The following is a 22,557-nucleotide window of genomic DNA, read 5'->3' on the forward strand; positions in this document are numbered from 1 at the left end:
AGTTAGCTAGTTAGCTAGCAAAAATATCGATAATACTTACGTTAATGTAATGAATATCAAAGAATCTAGAGCTTCTTCGTTCTTTTTCATGTCTTCTTCTATTTCTTCGGGAGGTTTACGTACATCGGGGTCCGTTGGTTGAGGAGGCATGTAATTGACATAAAATTCAACATGTTCTAGTTGTTTGGGAACAAACACTAAAAGATTATTCATTAATATGTTTCTATTCTATTTTTTTATAAAAGTGTATTATAAGATTATTTGATGATATCTATTTTAAAGTGCATATTTTTACAGTTTATACAATTTGTTACAGCATTTGCTGCTGTGTCGCTAAATTAAACCTTTTTCTTCTTAGGGTGCCCGTTCCGAACGTTGGCGATCATTCTGGCTATGATGATTTTGTTGATTGATATACGGACTAGTTGTTTTGCGGTCTTTCTATACCATGCTCTCAGGATAGCAAGCCAGGATAATATTCTTCTTCGTCCTGGGTCCCTTTTTTCTTCAATTTTACCTTGTAAAATGCATTGAAGTAGCTCGAATCTGCCTTGATTTCTCATTATATGTTCCAAGTACTGCAGCTTACGGCCCTTCACGATGTTGACCAAATCTGTGGTTGTGTTCATCCTCCGTAGTACTCCTTCATTGGTAACTTTGTAACCATAGCTCAAAAGCCTGAAGTTTTCATAGAGTTTCCGCCTTCAATGTCCACGTTTCTACTCTGTATAGAGGTACTGAGTACATGTAACATTTAAGGAACCTTATTTTTGTTTTTAGGGTGAGGTTATGGTACTTGAATACAGAGCTCATAGTGAAGAATGCACTTTTTGCCTTTCCGATGCGACATCTAATTTCTTGGGTATTATCACAAGACTCATTGATTATAGTTCCCAAGTAGTTGTTTTATGAGACACGTTTAATTCTCATTTGGTTCACATACAGATTTGCTCCAATTCCAATTATGTTTTGCTTGCTGATGATCATTAGGTTGGTTTTGCTGGTGTTTATATCTAGTCCATTTGTTTCCGTTATTTTGTTCATTAAGTTTTGCAGCCCTTCTATGGTATTGGAAAACACTATCGTATCATCTGCATTCCGCAGGTTACTGAGCTTGACTCCATTTATTGAGACGCCTTCATCAATATCTTTTAGAGCCTCTTCAAAAATGTGCTCTGAGTACAGATTGCATAACAGCGGTGAAATTATGCATCCCTGTCTCACTATCCTAAAGATTTTGACCTTATCTGTATATTCTCCATCTATTCGGAGCACTGCTGATTGATTCCAATACAGGTTAGCTATTATTTTCAGGTTTCTTCCGACAATCCCTGTCCTCTTCAGTACTTCCCTCATTTGTTTATACCTGACTCTATCGAAAGCCTTCTTGTAGTCAATTATGCATGCAAAAACATCACAGCTGACATCTCTACATTTCTGAAACAATACCTGCACGCTAAATAATGTCTTCCTCGTACCAACGGCGTTCACAAATCCAAACTGATTGGGCGCAATTTGTTCTTCGCATTTTCGGTAAATTCTTTTGTGGATGACTTTTAAAAATAGCTTCGATAGATGGCCCATTAGGCTTATGGTCCTATAGTCTTTACAAACTTTTGCTCCTGTTTTTTGGGCAACGGTACGAACTCAGATTTGAGCCACTCTGCTGGTATTTTTCCTGCCTTGTATATTATGTTATTAAATATTTCAGCTATTATTTTTATTTGTTTTGCATCTAATAGCTTCAGCAGTTCTGTAGGAATTGCATCAAGTCCCAGTGCCTTTCCATCCTTCATTTGTCTGATGGCTGCCGTTACTTCTTCTGGTAGGATTTGGGGACCTGAATTATCTTCAATGGAGGGTTCTTGTCCTGTTCTAAGGTCGTGAAAAAGTTTTCCCAAGTATTCTTCTCATACTTTCTTTTTTTAGTCTTAGGTTATGGCAAGATTGCCTTTTTAGGTTAGGTTAAAAAGAACGTGTTACTTTTTCAAATTTGAAGCTCTTTGATTAATTTTTAAGAGAAAAAATACTCTTTAAAATACATATACAAATTATAGCTAAAAATGTTTGATAATATTAAATAAGAATTTACATACATCTCGTGATATTTAGATCTAGTATAACATAATCTTGTGGTTGTGGTGGTTGATGAAGTAAGTTCAAGTGATATACACCTCCCAATAAAGTTGATCTTCTCAAATTTACTACATTGGCAGGTATATTGAGTTTGAAATTTTCCCGAGCGTTTGCATAATTCTGTTCTACAATAGAGTCAATGTTATATAGAGGATATTCAATAATATATAGGGTGTTTCTAAATAAGTATTACAAACTTTAAGAGGTAATTCTACAGGAAAAAATAATGACAGTTTGCTTGATAAACTTATGTCCGCAAATGCTTCGTTTCCGAAATACGGGTTGTTGAAATTACTCTTACAAACTGACATTGTGTTTCTATACATTCATATCGAAATTTATGTCGGTGCGTCGTATCAAAAAAGGGAAGATATATTTTTGGCTAAAAATTTAACGAGAAATTCAAGAATGATTTATTTGAAATATCTCAGTGGCGTACTATTTTTTTTTTAATTTAGACCATTACCTGTATGTATGTGCGCCAATGGTAAATATAAAATTATTAATTGCGTGTCATAAAAATGCTCAATAATTACCTCTTAAAACCACAAAATTTCATTTGCATATTATCTCATATGATCTATTATATTATTAGATAATTTCAACATCTTTTATCTTGGAAATGAAGCATTTGCGGACATAAGTCTATAAAACAAACTGTCATTATTTTTTTATGCAGAATTACCCTTTAAAGTTTGGAACACTTATTTAAAAACATCCTGTATTTAAATAGGTATACGTACATATAGTCCGTCCGCTATAACTTTTCCCATGCGGAACGATTCATTTTCATTCAAATTAAGTCAAAACCTAAAGCGAACCGACCGTCGATGTGTATATACATTTTGTAAACTGTATACTATATACTACACACATCAGCGTACGTTTCACTTTCTGTTTTGACTTAATTTGTTTGATAATAAGTCGTGACGCATGGGAAAAGTTAGAGCGGACGGACTATAATAGGTTTGTTCTAGCATCAGTTTCAAACGGTTTAAAACCATCAGCGAATAGTGGACCAGCGCGATTAGAGGGGATATCACTGGTGACTGTATTATGTTCTCTCACTGACCAACTGTTTGCTGACGGTTTCTGACTAGTTTGACTGTTTGCTACAACAAACCTATTATTATGTATAAAAAATATTTTGTAGTTACACGTATGTATAAAGAAAATATTCTTACCTTCTACAATTAGAACATAGTCTTTTGGTGATGGATCAAGTTTTTTATAAGGTACCGATGGTATTTCCTCATCGGAATCAAAGTCTTCCGGTTCCGGAATAAACATCGCTGCTTGAGGATCATCAGGTTCAAAAACTGGAACTGGTTTCTTGTCTCGGTGATCATAATTATATTTTAACTTGGCCCGCCATTCCTTCTTACACGTTTCCCTTAAATCTAAGAAATACTTCATTATAAAATTGGTCTGTGTATAACTAAAATTTTTTTCAAAACACCAAAAGGACAATTTTTTACTAAAAAAGTTCTATCTTTCTGGTTTCTGGTCAAAGTATAAATATTTCATTAACAAATTAAGCACATTAATGGTTTAAAACTGTTACCTAAATCGTAAAAATGTGGCACCGGAGGGCTGTAAAAATTTTCACAAGTATCACTTAGATGGTCGTACTTCACATACATTGCTCTCAGAGCCTTTTTTTCAAGATCTTGTGATAAGGGTAAAATAACTTGAAGGTTGTCCAATTCTTTAAATGTTACATCAACTCTAGGCCTAAAAATAAAATCAACGTTAACTATTAAAACCTTTTAGTAAAAATAGAACAACGAAAAATACAGCTGTGTGGTTTCAATTATGTTTTATAACGATAAAATAAAATTTCACCTAAAAAACTTAAGCGTGAGAGGGTCATTTTCTTATATATGACAGGTATTTCTGATTTATGATATAACAAAATTTACATTTAAAACATTGCAAAAAAATGTATCACAGAGGCGTATTTAATAAAGAAATATGTATAAATAAGAAATATTACTTTGGTGGTCTTCTTGGATTTGGTAAAGGTTTCGGCAACTGAACTCTTAGCCATACACAAAGAGTAACAAAAGAATCCTTAAAGTTGTATTCTGCAGTTGGAATATCTATCCTAACTAAATTCTTAAAAACATTTCGAAGAAGTCTGTAAGTTGCTACGTCTAAACTGGTTTGCTGAGAATCTCTAAAGAGTTTACGGATCTGAAAACGAAATATAACTTTAGAATTTTAAAATAATCATAAAAAGAGTATGTTATAATAGTTTAGAACGAACGTTTTCAGACTCATCAGTCCATCTTCAGTGAACTATGAAGTAGTTGTGCTAATAATCGCAAAACCAAACAGTGGTTGAATTAGCCCAAGACAGATGTAATTGGTATTTTGAGAACATGTTGTTCCCGGATATAAATATCCGGGAACAACATGTTCTCAAAATACCAATTACATCTGTCTTGGACTGCAATAGCCTGGGCTAATTCAACAATGCAGTGTATGAAAGCTTATAATCCAAGGATGATATTAAATATGACAAATTTGACCTAGGACTTGAGGTTTTAGAAATGCAAACCAGAAGTACTGTTTCAAAGTCACCGGAATAGTACAAGCGATATATTATTCGACGCGCCTTAGCAAGACGAGAAGAAATATACATTTCTGGTTTCATGACTGCCTGTCCGTCCGTCCGCGAATATAACTCCTCCGTTATTAATACCGATAGAATGACAAATGAGGTGTCGAATAAAAGCTTATAACTCAAGGATGGTATTAAAGATGAGAAATTTGACCGTGGACTTTCGATTTTAGAGTTGAAACCGGAATTACCGTTTTAAAGCCACCGAAATAGTGTAAGCGATATATTACTCGAAATGCCTTATAGACCAGTAAAGATCTGTTTTTAGGTGGATGTGAGAGGTGGCATTCAAATTTTTGCGGATAAAGTTAGGTGATAACTTCGTTAATAATAATTGATTTATGCTCCTTCTCAAATATGCCCGGAACATTAATAAAAAAAATAAAATATTTAAAAATTTCGAAAAACATCGATAAGTTTTTTCGTAGGATGCATAGTTTTCAAGTTTTGAAAAATTGCAATTTTTGAACGCGAATAACTTTTGATTAAAAAATAAAATAGCAATTCTGCTGACAGCACTTGAAAGTTTAAGTCAAATTATACCGGTTTTAATAATTTGCATTGCTAAAAATTAATTTTTTTATTATTAAACAAAGCTATTTGTTTATAAGCCAAAAAGTTGTTTATAAGTTTAAAACATTGCTGAGGCCCCTTAAATAATCCGATTTTAATTTTATAAAGTGTATTAGATAGGTAGAGCACCTCTTTATATGTAAAAAAATTAGACAACTTCTAAATGGTCTACTTTTTGTTCAGAAAGATTTTAAAAAATTTGAACTTTTTTAAAAACATTTAGATTGCTAATTTATTATGCAAAATATATTAAGTCGATTTTAATGAAATTTGGTACACGGTTTAAGTATGTTACAAATAATTTCCTAAGCTAATTACTAAGGTTCTAAGTGCCACCAAAGTGGTTAATAGCATTGAATAACAACAGGCGTATTTTGCCTCCTTATTTTGTATTTATTGCTATATTGCAGAAAAGGTAATACTTTAAGACATTTTTGACCAGTCGTATATCATACAACATTCAATTATCTTTATTTTATTTCTCTACGACTTTGTTCCAAAACGAATCGTTTTAAAGTTATAAGCAAAGAAAGCAGAACAAAATCGACGTTTTTCGAAATTTTTAAATATTTTAATTTTTTTATTAATGTTCCGGGCATATTTGAGAAGGAGCATAAGTCAATTACTATTGTTGAAATTGTCACCTAACTTTATCTGCAAAAATCCGAATGCTACCTCTCACATCCAAAAATAGACGTTTTTTCACAGATCCTTACTGGTCTATTAGTAAGATTAGAACAAATGTAAAATTTTGGTTTTTATATCATTTCCGGTTAAAAAATTCTAACCATAAAGTGCCGTTATAGTCGCAGAAATATTACATGTAACACATCAATCGAAGCATATTGAAAAGTTGAGTTTGAATCTTTAGTTCCGGTTTTGAAGTCATTTACGTTTAAGCGATTATGACCGAAAGTTTAGTAAAAATGACTAAAAATTAGTGAAATCGTATATCAATCGACGCCGACGCAAAGTTACACGAAGAGTTCAAATATCGACTTCCGGTTATACTTTCAATCACTTTGAGTGAAAACCTAGGACTTACGAATTCAAATTAGTTATTTAATAATTAATATAAGCACGTAGATGAATGTATCAAGCAATCCAAAGGCACAAAAAACTATCAAAATACGGTTCCATTATTTTCTTGTATGTACAGAAGAGCTAATATAGAACGTTACTTACCCACAGCCAATTTTCTAACTTTTCACGGTTTTCTCCAGATTCTGAATAAGAAGCAATCAGTTCCTCAAGATCACTTATTAGCTAAAAAATATATCACTATTAATATTTTATTTTTAACTCTTTTTAAATTACCTTAAGAGTATCTTCAGTTCTAGTAGACGCTTCTTGCATATTTGTGGCATCAATATCTTCTTCCCAAATATGAAGATATGTATTCATTTGATTACAAAAATATGGATTTGGCAGTTTACCGCATTCAACAAATAATTTCCACTACAACAATAAAAAGCAGTATGTATATTTACATCCCATATTCAATTTTTTCAATTTGCTAAGCTGGGCTAAACTGGACTATACAAATTTTATAACACACACAAATTTTAGTTGTTTATTTATATAAATACCAAATTTATTGAAAACAGTCACACTATATAATTAACTCAACAGAAGAAGAGATCTTGCGATAAGCGATGAGTTCTAAACGCAAAATACAGGATAGCACCTTCGAGGAAAAGAAGAAGAGATCTAGCGATAAGCAACCCCTTCTTACAACACTTTGGTGAATGACGGTCACTTGTTTTACTTCTTCAGCTACCTTTTGGTCATTGGTGATCACTTCTTCGAGAAATATAATAGGTCATACATACAGGTAACAAAGAAACCGTCATAAAGGTGACAACTCTTCTTCGGGAGAGAAGAAGAGATCTACAGACAAGCGATCAGTTCTCACAACCCTCTGGTCATTGTCGATGACTTCCCATGCCGATGTCTTGCTCGATATAGAAAAAAGATAAAGTGATAAACGGTTGGAAAGTTTACATACCTGGGAGTAGAAATATATGCTGAAGGATCAGAAGATGGAGAAATACGGAAGAGAATAACGCAGGCAAACAGAGCTTATTTTGCCCTCTCCCATATATTTCGGTCTAAAAGTGTCCGCCGAAATACAAAGACGAGAATCTATAAATCCTTAATTCGACCAACAGCATGCTATGGCAGTGAAGCATGGGTCCTGAAAGAAACATCCAAAAACAAACTCGACACATTCGAAAGGAAAGTACTGAGAAGAATACTAGGACCTGTGAGGGAAAACGGAATCTTCAGAAGTCGATACAACAACGAGCTTGATCAACTTTATAAGGAAACAATGGTATGGAAACATGGTAACATGTGATAAGAATGGGAGAGGATAGGCTACCAAAAAGAGCACTGAACGCTAGAATGCAGGTAAAGAGACTGGTTTGAAAGACACAGTAACAGTAAACAGCGGCGTACAAGCCCTTTCAGGAGTCCGTGTATGGAGAGGAGCAGCCGCAGACAAACAAGGGTAAAGGCAAAAAATAAAGGGGTTCAAGGTCTAATTTGGGCTGTAGAGCCGTAGAAGAAGAAGAAGATATGTGATTACAGTTTGAGTACTGACCAAACAAGATAATGATAACTCACATCTTCTGTATCTCTTTCAATTCTGGTAGCTTCCACAAAGGTATCCGTAGCTTTCTTAATATGGAACTGAGTCTTCGAAAGCTGTTCGTCGCGTAATAGCATCTCTGCAGTTTCCTTCTTCTCTTTCTCTATTGCGATCAATCGTTCTTCTGCTAATCTAACTTTTTCCAATTCGGCTTGTCTAATGGCTTCTTGCTCTGCTTCCATTCTTAACTGCTCTGCCATTTGAGGGGTCATCTTTTTGTCTTTTTTCTTTTTAGCACTTTTCTGGAAACATACATACAATTTTATTAAAGAATTAAACTTGATTATGTAGAAAAACCTTTTTTAGTTTCGATTTATCGGTTTCTTCAGTTTCTGCTATACCTACAGACAAATATATTAGCATTTCTGGCGAAATATGTAAATCATTTTATTATTCTAGTTAAATATTTTTATTTTTTATCCAAAATATACGTTTATTGATTTCAAGTGATAAATATTAAATAATAAAGTCAACAAAAAATAACGAAAAACGAAACACAAATATGTATATACATAACAACTGTGGTAAAATTCTAAATAATTCTGTTAAGTATATTATAGAGGTCAGAGACTGGTAAGAAGAGATTCTTCAGAAAAGATTCTCCAGAAAAACCAGATTGGTAAGTCAACTAGGAGATTGGCTCGTCAATACAGATCTTCTAAGAGTACGATATCGTTGGAATTGGGGAGGAATGGTCTTAAATATCGAAATAGACGTAAGTGCCCCAAATACTCTCAAGCGCAACTCCTTCGTATACCAAGATGCTGTCGTCAACAGAAGAGAGTACACTTTGTGTCCAAAAAAAAACAAGTAATTGGACATCGCAAGTCCTAGGTTTTCACCAAAAGTAATCGAAAGTAGAACTGGAAGTCGATATTTGAACGCTTCGTGTAACTTTGCGTCGATCGATATACGATTTTACTAATTTTGACTAAACTTTAGGTCATCATTGTTTAAACAGAAATGACTTCAAAACAGGAACTAAAGATTAAAACTCAACTTTTCAATACGCTTTGATTGATGTGTTACATGTACTATTTCTGCGACTATACCGGCACTTCTGGTTAGAACTTTTTAAGCGGAAATGATATAAAATCCAAAATCAAAATTTGTTCTCATATTGCTAAGGCACGTTGAATGATATATCGCTTATACTATTTCGGTGACTTTAGAACAGTTCATACGGTTGCAACTCTAAAACCGGAAGTCCGATGTCAAATTTCTCATCCTTAGTACCATCCTTGGGTTATAAGCTTTCACTTGACACCTCATTTGTCATTCTATCTGTATTAATAATGCAGGAGTTGTATTCGCGGACGGAAAGACAGATGAACAGAGAGTCATGAAACCGGAAGTATATATTTGTTCTCATCTTGCGAAGCAGCGTCGAATAATATATCACGTGTACTATTCCAGCGACTTTAAAACAGTACTTCTGGTCGCATTTATAAAACCGGAAGTCCTAGGTAAAATTTCGCACATTTAGTACCATCCTTGGATTATAAGCTTTCATTCGACACCTCACTTGTTATTCTACCTGGTATAGTGACGGAGGAGTTATATTCGCAGTCGGACGGACAGACGGACAGACAACCTAGGTCAAATTTCTCACATTTAGTACCATCCTTGTATTGTAAGCTTTCATTTGACACCTCATTTGTCATTCTACCTGGTATAATGACGTAGGAGTTATATTCGCGGTCGGACGGACCGACGGACAGATAGCCTAGGTCGAATATCACACCTTTGGTACCATCCTTGGATTATAAGCTTTCATTTGACACCTCATTTGTCATTCTAGCTGGTATATTGACGGAGGAGTTGTGATCGCAGACAGACAGACGGACAGATGGACGTGGATAATTCAAAATTTTCACATTTTTTCAAAATTGGGTGAAAACAATAATGCTCCAAACTTGCCGCAGGCTCATTCAATACAGGATTTTTGGGCTTTACTGCCTAGGAAGATTTATCATGGAGGCTGGGAAGCCCAAAATGAAGAACAATTATTTGTATTCGATTAAAAAGGGTTCAAGGCAGGTTTTGTTTATATTCGATTCAGAGTTGGACTACCATCTCCATATAGCAACTATTTCAGCATCCTTATGCATCATCAGTGAAGATTATGCAGTCACAACTCTGAAGGGAACATAAACATTCTGCCTCTTTTAAGGCAAAACATCGCGATGCAATGAACCCACCTTTTGAGACGCAAATCAGCGACATCTCTCGTATTACGAGGAAAACAACGAAAAGCCCCAGATACAAAGTTTACTACTTTTTAAACAATTAGAATAATTGAAATAAAAATATAATAAACAATGTTTTAAATCTAAGACTTTTCGTTAATAAACTGCTTTCTGGCTGCATCCCATATCTCCGGATTTTACAATATATAATCACGTAGAGACGACGAAAATAGGAGAAAGCAAATAGAGGACACTTAGGCCACGCATTTACCTTCTCTTCGTCTAGGAAAAGGACCGAAAGACAGTTTCTAAATACTCAAAAACTGAGTAAAATGAAAAAGATTAAAAAGGGTTCAAGACAGGTTTTGTTTATATTCGATTCAGAGTTGGACTACCATCTCCATATAGCAACTATTTCAGCATCCTTATGCATAATCAGTGAAGATTATGCAGTCACAAATCTGAAGGGAACATAAAAATTCTGCCTCTTTTAAGGCAAAACATCGCGATGCAATGAACCCACCTTTTGAGACGCAAATCAGCGACATCTCTCGTATTACGAGGAAAACAACGAAAAGTCCCAGATACAAAGTTTACTACTTTTTAAACAATTAGAATAATTGAAATAAAAATATAATAAACAATGTTTTAAATCTAAGACTTTTCGTTAATAAACTGCTTTCTGGCTGCATCCCATATCTCCGGATTTTACAATATATAATCACGTAGAGACGACGATTTTGTATTCGATTATTTGTATTTGTATTCGATTATTGTATATAAACACAAACACACACACACACATTGTTTAACAATAATCGAATTATGTGTTATTAACGATAATATTTTGTGGACTATCTAAATGGACTATCTAAGAGGAGCATGTCGGATATCAAGACTTGATCACATTCCAAATGACGAAATAAAAAGACAAACAGAAAGGTTTTACAATACCGTAGATACAGTAGAATCCAAACAACTTTTATGATACTGGCATGTAATGCGAATGAAAGACGAACCATGGCCAAAACAGGCCTTAAACTATGTTCCATGGAATAGAAGAAGGAAATATTCAGTAATATTTTGTATTTTGACAACGGCACCCGATTTGGGCGTCGAAACGTTAATAAAATTATTTTTTCATTTTAATTGTGGCTTATTTCCCATATAAATAATTAATCAGAAGAAGGAAATGAAGACCAGCCTAAAGCCTTTGATTGGTAGAGAAGGAGTCAGTGGAATAATGAGATATAGGAGAAATGGACCGGCCATAGGAGAAAAAAATCTCCATAAATGAGGAGAAATGGACTGACCCAAAAAGGTGGAGATCGAACTCAGAAGCTGTAGGATCAAAATCCATTGAAGCTGCTCTTAATTATAAAGTTTAACTATAGTACGTTCTTTAAAGGTAAAATATTGCAAAACCTCTAAATTTTAAAGAACCGCTTGGATTGACATGAAATTTGGCATACACATAGCTAACAAGTCAAAGAAAAAAAGTGATATTGTGCCGATGTGTGCTTTTGCCCTAGGGGTGAGTTTCACTCCCTTTTGGGGGTGAAAAATATATGTTCGAAATAAGTCCGGAAATAAGACCATCCTAAGATTAAAAGTAGATCATGGATGTTTCCCGAAGCATCTACATAAAATCGGAGTTCTCCCAACAGGCAGATGTGACTGTGGAACTAGCATAGCTAATCTAAATCATATATTTTTTAACTGTCCCTTAAATCTCAATGCAAGTATGTGGCTGCTACAAGAATTGCTGAAAGCAGGTTTAAGTACTCCCCTAGACTTAAATGTGCTATTAAGTGTGGATAACATTAAAATTTTTAAACTAATTATGACATTTCTTCAAAAAATTAAATTAAAAGTGTGAATGTAAAACTAATCGTTTGAATGAATAGGTATTTCTTTTGTATTATGTAATGTATGAATGAGATATTTACTGTAATTAATTATATTATTTTGTAACCTATGTATGTTTTTAGTTCTTACCGTAGTGAAAAAAAAAATAAAATTAATATAGTTGTATTTATTAACATAGTACGTAGGCATTGTTATTTGTAAGCTTTATTTTTTTATTTTTTATTTTTAAGTGTATACTGGACAATTTTATACTTATGAACGAATAATAATTTTATATGTAGTTACGTGGCTAAAGGTTCTGAACCAAGGCATGAATAAAATTTAAAAAAATGTCCGTAAATGGATAAAATGACTAATTCTAAGCAACTTTTGTTCTATAAAGTTTTTTCACCAAAATAATACTTTTCGAGTTATTTGCGAGTGAATATGTATGTTAATTTTTCTACAAAATAACCACGTTTTCAGAGGGTTTTTCGCAAATAACTCAAAAAGTAGATATTTGGTCGAAAAAAAATTTTTATCAAAAATATAAAAAAGTAAAAAACATGGTGTATATATTAGGTCATTATACCTAGTAGAAGCAGAGTTATAGCTAATGAAAAATAGGTTCATATTCGTCAAATTCCAAATCGAATATTTTAACGTGCCATAACCAAAAAACGGAGCACATTTTTGAGGAAAACTCATTTTAACTTTTTTAAGGTGTTTAAAAAAGGCTTATTTTTGTTAAAAAAAAAAATTAACATCAAAAGTAAACACGTTACGCTCAAAATAAAGTCGGTCCCTTTTTTTTTGGTAAGAAATCGGGAAAATCACCCCCTAATTAGCATTTCAAATGAACTTAATTGTTACCACTTCACAAGTTATTTACTCGTGTATGTATTGATCATATGATCTGTAAGTTTCATCGGTTCAAAATCCTTATTTTTGAAAGAGCTGTAGTTAAAAAGGCTTGGACGAGTCACTTATCACGAGTGTATGCAAATTTAGAAACACCGAATCTTAACCAATTTTTGTCTTAGAGAAAAACAAAAAAATACAATACATTCAGAAAAGTAAAGCCGACTTTTTTTATTGTTTAAGATTTCTGGTATCTCGAACAATTTTTAAATTATTTTGAAAAAAAGCATTTTTTTCCAAAATTAAAATTTTTAACAATTTTACTTTAAAACCAAATTTTTTCAAAAATAAGCACTTTGAATCGATGAAACTTACAGATCATATAAAAACAATATAGGTAAAGTAATTTGTGCAGCGGTAACGATTAATTTCATTTAAGTTGCTAATTGGGGGGTGAGATTTTTTTTGCCAAAACAAAAGGGACCAACTTTATTTTGAGCGTAACTTGTTTACGTTTGATGCCAGAATTTTTTTTATAAAAACAGAAATAAAGCTTTTTTTAAACACTTTTTGTAATGTGCTTTCCCCAAGAATGCTTCATTATTTGGATATTTCACATTGAATTATTTATTCTATTTGGAATTTTTCGAATATGAACCTATTTTTCATTAGTTATAACTCTGCTTTTGCTAGGTATAGAGACATAATATATACACCGTTTTTTTCAGTTTTTTATAGGCTGTAGTTTTGCTAAGAATATTGTAAGCACAAAATGCTTACCTTTTGAGTTACTTGCGAAAAACTGTCTAAAAACGTGGTTATTTTGTTGAAAAATGAACATATTCACTTGCAAATAACTCGAAAAGTATTGATTTGGTGAAAAAACTCTATAGAACAAAAGTTGCTTAAAATTAGTCTGTTTATCCATTTCGGGACTTATCTTGGACATATATTTTTTCATTCCCGAGATGGGGTGAAACTCACCCCCAGGGCAAAAGCACACATCGGCACCATATCAATTTTTTTCTTTGACATGTTAGCTATGCGTATGCCAAATTTCATGTCAATCTAAGCGATTCTTTAAAATTTACAGCAAAAACCATGAAAGAATGTACTACTACAATGGTTAAAAAATCAACAATTAAATAATGTGCGCTATGTTTGTCTAAAACTTTTTTTTAATTTAAATTTTCTTTATAATATACAAAAATATAAACTTACTCTCAGGTACTGGTGCTACTGTTTCTCCGGATTTTAGTTTTAATATTTGAGCTAAAATATCTTCCCCCTCATCTTCAGATACTTTCTTACTTACAATTTTCTCTTCTTTGGGCTCTTTGGGCTTGCCTTTTTTTCCCCTTTTACCCTTTTTAGTTTTTGGTGCCTATACGATCAAAAAGTAACTCTAAGTAATTATGAGACAAAAAAAAAAAGAAAATTAAAATTGTTATACCTTGTCTACTGTTGTATCCTGCTCTGACTCTAAAATATCCTCTCCTTCTGGAGCAGTCACCTTAACAACTCTCTGTTTTCTCTTTCTTGATCGTGTTTTAACCACAGATTTTTCTTCCTCTGATTCCGAGGAGGCTGTTGAATAAGACTCGTCATCATCCTAAATAATATGAGGGTATTGAACTATAAATCAAATATTTTACTCAAAATAATGGTAAATAAGATATGTAAGAAATGGTAATAATGGTTTATGAAATGTTGCATTAGGCTTCTACCGCCCTAGCCCAACTGGGCTGGATACAGTGTCTGCACCAGTAGTCAGCGGCTGTCCACAAGGGTAGTCTTATCTCTGCTCTTGCTGCATGCTGTGTTGCTCAGACTGTAGTTACAGAAAGGACATCAACTTTAGGACTTATCATAAGCTTCCAGAGGTTCAAAATAATGAAATTTCCAAGAAAAACTTTAAGGTGATACAGTAGCGATCAACAGGTAGCCAAAACGCGTTCCAAGATTGCGGCTGTAATTTTGAATATTTTTTCGAGATATTTGGCACACATATTCGTAATATAATAAAGAATGGCGGTACAGAGCCCAATTTGAAAAATATATTAATATGTGGAAATTACTCTGTAATTAAATAAAATATTAAAAAAACGAGCCTGTACCGCCATTAAGAAGAACAAAAAAATACACTTTGTTCAAATAAACTTTTTTATCCGATGCCTAGATTTTGTGTCAATTTGGAACTACTAATGAAATAAAAAATTTTAGTAGTTCCAAAATGACACAAAATCTAGGCATCGGATAAAAAAGTTTATTTGAAGAAAGTGTATTTTTTTGTTCTTCTTAATGGCGGTACAGGCTCGTTTTTTTAATATTGTATTTAATTACAGAGTAATTTCCACATATTAATATATTTTTCAAATTGGGCTCTGTACCGCCATTATTTATTATATTACGAATACGTGTGCCAAATATCTCGAAAAAATATTCAAAATTACAGCCGCAATCTTGGAACGCGTTTTGGCTACCTGTTGCTCGCTACTGTTTCCTCTTAAGGGGATTATGTACTCTAAATCTGAATTGTACAAATCTAAATCTGACGAGTAAAGTAAAGCATTTTAAGACAATATATACAGACGAGAAAAAATATAGTTCCACAAAAAATTATACATTATTTTTTTTTATTATTATTTTTTATTTGCTAAGTGCTACAATCTGGTCTTTGACCAATGAGTAACTTTTTATCTATCCTATCTTACTAACTACTTAATATCTAAGAGTCACCCTTTGATGTCTTCTTAGTTGTCTTTATTATTACTGGGGCACTTTTTGCTTGCGCACTATCACACAAAGCGCTGCTTTTCACTTTATCACGTACTGCACCAAAACGTTGCTTGCACACTAGTCGCGCAATGCTCCGCTATTAGCTTTGTCGCACTACACCAACTCGTGAGGTTTGGTCCTCTTCAGTCTTTTTTTCTGGTTTGAGTTGTCCAGGAGCTGGATGGCCTCAATATTTTCGTGGAGAAGAAGTCTTTTTTTCATGACTTTCTGTGTGTTTTCTGATTTCTTTGTCGACGGGCTCCATTCGTAGATCCTTGTGGAGGTCGTCATTACGGATGTACCAGGGTGCATTAACTATGCCCCTTAATACTTTGTTTTGAAAAGTCTGTATTATTTTTAAGTTTGTCTTTTTTGTACATCCCCATAGTTGGATACCATACGTCCATACTGGTTTTATAACTTGTTTGTAGATTAGCATCTTGTTATACGTTGACAACCCTGAGTATCTTCCCAGTAGCCAGTACAATTTTTTATATTTGATATTTAATTCTTCTTTCTTTTTCTTTACATGTGCTTTCCAGCGAAGCTTCGTGTCTAGGGTTAAGCCCAGGTATTTGGCTGTGTTGGCATAAGGAATGTCTTGTCCATTAATTTTTATTGGTGCGTAGAGAATTTTTTTATTAGTGAAATCAACATGTATTGATTTGCTTTCATTCAATATAATTTTCCACGTCTTAGTCCATTTTTGGAATTTGCTCATCGCATTTTGCAGTTTATTGGCTGTTTCTACGTTATCTTTACCTACTGCTAATATTGCGGTGTCGTCGGCAAAGGTAGCTAAACAGTAGTTATCGAATTCTGGTAGATCACATGTATAAAGGAGATATAGGACCGGGCCCAATACGATACCCTGGGGGACTCCGGCTTTTATTTCTTTAAGTTCAGAATAAGCATCATCTTGCTTGATTCTGAAATATCTATCAATTAAGTACGATTTAATTATGTCTGTGTATGATTTTGGAAGAGTCGCCTCTAATTTATGAAATAGTCTTTCATGCCAAACTCTGTCAAATGCCTGGGCAACATCTAAGAATAAAGCTGAACAGACTTTTCTTTCCTCTAGTGCATTTTCTATAATATCGGTGACTCTGTGGAGTTGGTCTATAGTTGATTGTTTCTGCCTAAAGCCAAACTGGTGATTTGGAATTAATTTTTTGTTTACTATAATTGGTTGCAATCTTCTGAGGAGAAGCTTTTCAAATAATTTAGACATTGTGGGTAGCAGTGATATTGGTTGGTTATATGTGGTGGTTTGCCTGGTTTTGGTATCACTACTATTTCCGCCACTTTCCACAATGAAGGAACATATTTTAATCTGATCGCAGCATTAATTAAATAGGTCAACTTGACAATTGCTTTTCTTGGGAGCTGTTTTAATATTTGTCCTGTTATTTAAATTATACTTGATTTCTTTTATTACTTCTTCTATAGTTACTGGCATTATGTTTTCTTCTTCTTGCAAATGGTTGCTCTGTAATGCTTCTTCTTCTTGTTGTTGTTGATGCGGTTGAAATATTTTCTCTAGATGTATAGCAAAGCATTCTGCTTTTTGTTCGCTGCTTCTAGCCCAAGTGCAGGAGCGTCATTTGAAATTTTGTTTGGGGGGGGGGGCAAGCACTATATATACAATACATTATATATGATGTTATTATGAATATTGATGTATTTTTTGTAAATTTCAGTCATTTTCAGCCCCCCCTGGACGCCCAAATGACGCCCCTGCCCAAGTGCCGTCTTCTTTTTTTATGGGTGGTATTTGCATTATTGGTCTTTTTAATCCTTTGGTTGCCTTCCATAGTGAGTATTCTGTGGATCTATCATTCCTTAGGTTGTTTAGGTATGTCCTAATGGATTCTTCTTTAAATTCTTTTATCTCTCTTTTTAGTTGTTGGGTGAGATTATTTACAATTGTTTTATCTTGAGTAGCTCTACTTTGGAACCATTTTCGTCGTGCTTTCCGTTTTTCGTATACCAGCGTTCTAATTTCTGCAGGGTAGTTGCATCCTTTTAGGCGTCTTTTGATGTCTGGAGTACATTCTCAAGATATTTTTTGGATGTCTTTATTGAATCAATCGATCAACTTCTTTTTCAATGTCAAGAGATACGTCTTTTTCAAGAGATACGTTTAAATTAATTGTTTCTTCTAGCATTTGTCTGAAGCTTATCCAGTTGGTGTACTTATTAGTTAGCGAAGGGTTATTTTCTTTATATATTATGTTTTCGCTTAGTGTTAGTGTTATTGCTGAATGGTCAGAACATAATTTATGGCATTCATCTATTTTCAGGTAGTTTTGCGATATATTTTTGGTTATGAAAAAGTCAATTAGGTCTGGTATCTTGTTGGGGTCTGTCGGCCAATAAGTTGGCTTCCCTGTTGATAAGGTAGTGACCCCGTATTAATTCACAGCTTTTAAAAGTTCTCTGCCTTTTGTTGTGGTTAACTTTGAGCCCTTGACTATAAATCTATTTGCCAGCTCGTTAAAGAGGTCAATATATTCCTCCTTATTTATTGCATGTTTCGGAGGACTATAGATTGCTGCCACTATCAGTGGGTATCTATTAGTTCTAAGTGTTACTGTTTGCTTCTTTTTAATGTTGTAAATTTTCTTTAATTATCACTGCACTTCCTCCTTTTGCATTATTATCAGGATGAATCGCATGATATACTCTATAACCGTGAAATTTGATAAATGAGTGTTTAGTAAAATGAGTCTCTGAGATGAGGGATACATCTATATTTTCTGTCTGTAGAACTAGCTGGAATTATACATAATGATGGCATTGAAACGGTTGGAAAGTTTACGTACCTGGGAGTAGAACTATATGCCGACGGATCAGAAGATGTAGAAATACTGAAGAGAATATCGCAGGCAAACAGAGCTTATTTTGCTCTCTTCCATATATTTCTCTAAAAGTCTAAAAGTATCCACCGAAATACAAAGATGAGAATCTATAAAACCTCAATTCGGCCAATGCTATGGTAGTGAAACATGGGACCCGAAGGAAACATCCAAAAACAAACTCGATACATTCGAAAGGAAAGTACTGAGGAGAATACTAGGACCTGTGAGCGAAAACGTAATCTTCAGAATTCGATACAACAACGAGCTTTATCAACTTTATATGGAAACATCTCTGTCAGACTTTATTAGATTAAAAAGATTTTAAAGGGCCGGACATGTGATAAAAATGGGAGAGGATAGGCAAAAAAAAGAGTACTGAACGCTAGAATGCAGGAAAAGAGAATGAAGACACAGTAAGCAGCGCGCAGCGTCGCACAAGCACTTTTAGGAGTCCGTGTTTGGAGAAAAGCAGCCACAGACAAACAACTGTGGAGGCAAAAAATAAAGGAGGCCAAGGCTCAATTTAGGCTGTAGTGCCGTAGAAGAAGAAGAATAGATTGTGTGTAGCTATTTTATATTCCTTAATTATTTATGAATGTTAACCGCTTTTACCTGGAGTAGTCTGTAAGAAGAGCTTGGATGTAATCTTTTTGATCTTGATCTGTGGACACTACTTTTTGATTTCACCATTCTGGAACTGACAGTTTCTAAAAAAGGACATTATATAATTAAGAGCACACAGTAGCGATCAACAGGTAGTAACAAACGCGGTCCAAGATTGCGAAAGTTCTGCGAACTTTCAAAAGTGAGGCAACAGTGCGTCGGTAATTCGACACTGACAGTGACGTTTATACTATAAAAAAAAAATTTATACACATAGGCGCGAAATGTTGCCAAGTCAGTGACGTTCGATTTCTTGTTATAAAAAAATCGATTTTTAGTAGTTCCAATGTGACACAAAATCTAGGCACGGGATAAAAAAGTTTATTTGAAGAAAGTGTATTTTTTTTGTCTTTCTTAATGGTGGTACAGGCTCCTTTTTTCAATATTTTATTTAGTTATAGAGTAATTTCCACATACTAACATATTTCTGAAATTGGGCTCTGTACCGCCATTCTTTATTATATTACGAATATGTGTGCCAAATATCTCGACAAAATATTCAAAATTAGAGCCGCAATCTTGGCACGCGTTTGTTGCTACCTGTTGATAGCATGATGGCTACTGTTTGCTCTTAAGCTGTTTTAATTGAAAATGAAATACTGATTCTTATAATAAGTGTAGATGTATGCATATACCTAGTAGGAGAGGCAAGTATGCTAAATTTGCAGTTACTCGAGTAACGACTGCAGACGGCAGACGCAGTTGTCACCGTGACAGACGGCACTACTTTGCACTATTAATTTGCATGAGACTGATTCCGACATCTGACTGCAGTTGCTGTCCGGCAGAACGTCAGAACGTCAGTTGCTAATAATTATACAAATTAATAATGCAAAGTAATGACGTCTGTCACGGAGACAACTGTAACTGTCGTCTGCAGTCGTTGTCGGAATCGTACCTTTTCATGGGGACCTATTGGGTCTCACCCCTCTCCGTGGGGGGTCATGTTTGGCATTATTCGATAGATTTTTGAAAAATATTGAACACGTACTTTTTAGTTTTTCGAGTTGACGTACATTTTGCGAAATATTCGCTTTTTTTGGTGGAACTTTGTAACTCACTCATTTCCTTACGCCTCGCTCAAATCGTCAGAAATATATACTATTTTGCATGTACTTAACTTACACTTACCTTATTTTAATCTGAACATTTCGAGCTTTTCTAAGTATAGATTTTATTTTCGGATCCCCCTTAATGAACTCACCTGTATTAAGAGTCCATATTATGTGGTAGGGGTACATTTATAGGATACAAGGATTCTCCCCATGTAATAATCTGACGCGCTCGATAACTGCAAAATTCCAGCTTGGGCTCCCTTACCAATATTACTGTATACCGCAAGGTTGGTGTACGCGTCTCGATTTTTTGAATGATGCTAAATAGGATTTCGGTACGTGCAAAACAACATATCGAGCGATAAGAAATATTCACTTCAAAATGTAAAATAGGCTTAATTTAGTAAGAGTATTAATCTAAACCTAAAGCATACTCACTTGCAGCGATTCTTGAGCTAGGCGCTTCTAAAATTGACAAAAATTAATTTTTGTGGTGGTAAATTTATTTCTACTTACTTATTTCAATAGATCTTGCACTAGGAATACCTAAAAAGAAAGTTGTTATTAATTTTATTGATTTACCATATTATGGTGTTAACTCACCAATTGCGACTGCTTTTGATCCCACAGCTCCTAAAAATATTTATTACATTTATCTACTCTACACAATTCGTCAGGCTCCTGTGTATAAATCGGCATCAATAGAGCGTTATACGTTATTTCAGCATCCCTGATTCGTCAGACACTAGGGCTGATACAAATTCATACATGGAAAAGCTAACGAATGTCTCCTTTGTTTATGATCATCAAAGTAGATGGGACATTTGTACGCTAACCACTCGAAGTCCATATATAGTTGAACAATGTCATATAAACGAAATTATTAACTGGCATACGTTTAGATTATTTGGAATTTCCTAGGAATGGAGTAACAAACGCTCATATGAAAGATTGTGAGAATATGTAAAGATTGTGAGAGATATGTATGAGGGAGTAAAGACTAGAGTTAGGAGAGGTGTGGGAGAGACTGATAAATTTCATGTGAAAGTAGTTTTGCACCAAGGCTCGGTGCTTAGTCCTTATTTATTCTCATTATTTTTAAATCAGATAACAGCGAAACTACAGGATGCTCTCTGGTGCTTAATGTATGCTGATGATGTAGTGGTAGTAGGAAATAGTGAAGGCCCCTTAGAACAAAACCTTGAACAGTGGAGACAAGCTCTCGAGGAAAAACGTTTAAAACTTAGTGGGAAAAAACAGAGTATTTGGAATGTTCATTTAAAGATGTAGTTGTTACAAATAAAATTATATCTTTGGACGGTGAAATGATTGTGAAAAGTAAATTTCAAGTGCCTAGGATCAGTGTTACAGAGTAATGGATAAATAGATGGAGATTCATGCAGTAGAATTAGAGTTCGATGGATGAAGTGGAAGGAATGAAGGAAGCCAGTGGTGTGTTGTGTGAGAAAAATTCCAGAAGCTGAAGGGAAAATTCTATAAAACAGTTATAAGATCGGCTATGATGTACGGAGCTGAATGCTAGACAGTTAAAAAGAGGAACAATGAATGCATGTGGCGGAAATGAGAATGCTTAGATGGATGAGTGGAGTGACAAAAAAGGATAAAATTAAAAATGAGTATATTAGGGGAAATCTAGGGGTGGCACCGATTGATGCCAACATGTGGGAGCATAGGTTATGATGATTTGGTCAGTTCAATGTGGAGACGTTAATCACCCATTACGAATAATTACTGAACTGCGGGTTCCTGGAAGAAGTAGGAGAGGAAGACCAAAGAAGACCTGGGGGGAGACGATAAGGCAGGACATGTTGTTAAAGGGGATTGATGTTTATATGACCCAAGATAGAAACTTATGGCGATTAGAGAAGCTGATCCCGCATAGGGATATTGGCTAAGAGAATGATGATGATTATATTTTACTTACCAAGATCTGCAGATTTTGAGGCAAACATTCCTGAAATAAAATAGTACTTAGACATGTTAAAGTTGTTCTTGATTGTAACGCGTAATTACCTAGGGCTTTAGAATCTGACCTTGATTTAAGGGATCGATCCCTAACGACGGTTATTGAAGATTCAAATTCAGCTTTAGAGAGCAAATGTGCCATTCTCGCAGGAGGTCCTTTTTGGGCTTTTCCTTTTTTCTTTCCTTTTTTCTTTTTCTCTTTACTTGCACTTGTTTTTCCCAATTCATTTTCCGAACCTGTGAGAAATAATCGATATTTTTAACACACGCAATAATATTCTAAAGTTAACCTATTAAAAGGGCTTTCATGCTGGAAGGTCAACAA

The 22,557-nt window shown here is 34.2% G+C and overlaps 1 protein-coding gene across 2 annotated transcripts in view; it reads right to left on the bottom strand.

Annotated features, from left to right (window-relative positions):
• Nucleotides 1-22,557, bottom strand: part of LOC126888353 (dynein axonemal intermediate chain 7-like) — a 44,250-nt gene that overhangs the window by 16,532 nt on the left and 5,161 nt on the right. For both annotated transcript variants that reach the window (XM_050656527.1, XM_050656526.1), the window contains exons 2-18: nt 22,281-22,469; nt 22,192-22,221; nt 20,850-20,879; nt 20,763-20,792; nt 20,685-20,711; nt 19,141-19,235; nt 14,340-14,498; nt 14,108-14,270; nt 8,286-8,329; nt 7,964-8,230; nt 6,653-6,793; nt 6,521-6,601; nt 4,133-4,332; nt 3,701-3,870; nt 3,321-3,536; nt 2,097-2,261; nt 41-197 (exon numbers count right to left, since the gene is read on the bottom strand). In XM_050656527.1, coding sequence (XP_050512484.1) covers nt 41-197; nt 2,097-2,261; nt 3,321-3,536; nt 3,701-3,870; nt 4,133-4,332; nt 6,521-6,601; nt 6,653-6,793; nt 7,964-8,230; nt 8,286-8,329; nt 14,108-14,270; nt 14,340-14,498; nt 19,141-19,235; nt 20,685-20,711; nt 20,763-20,792; nt 20,850-20,879; nt 22,192-22,221; nt 22,281-22,469 — 2,164 coding nt within the window. The remainder of the gene's footprint in view (nt 1-40; nt 198-2,096; nt 2,262-3,320; nt 3,537-3,700; nt 3,871-4,132; nt 4,333-6,520; nt 6,602-6,652; nt 6,794-7,963; nt 8,231-8,285; nt 8,330-14,107; nt 14,271-14,339; nt 14,499-19,140; nt 19,236-20,684; nt 20,712-20,762; nt 20,793-20,849; nt 20,880-22,191; nt 22,222-22,280; nt 22,470-22,557) is intronic.

Source organism: Diabrotica virgifera, chromosome 7 (genome assembly GCF_917563875.1).
Source record: "Diabrotica virgifera virgifera chromosome 7, PGI_DIABVI_V3a".
Classification (NCBI taxonomy): Eukaryota; Metazoa; Arthropoda; class Insecta; order Coleoptera; family Chrysomelidae; genus Diabrotica; species Diabrotica virgifera.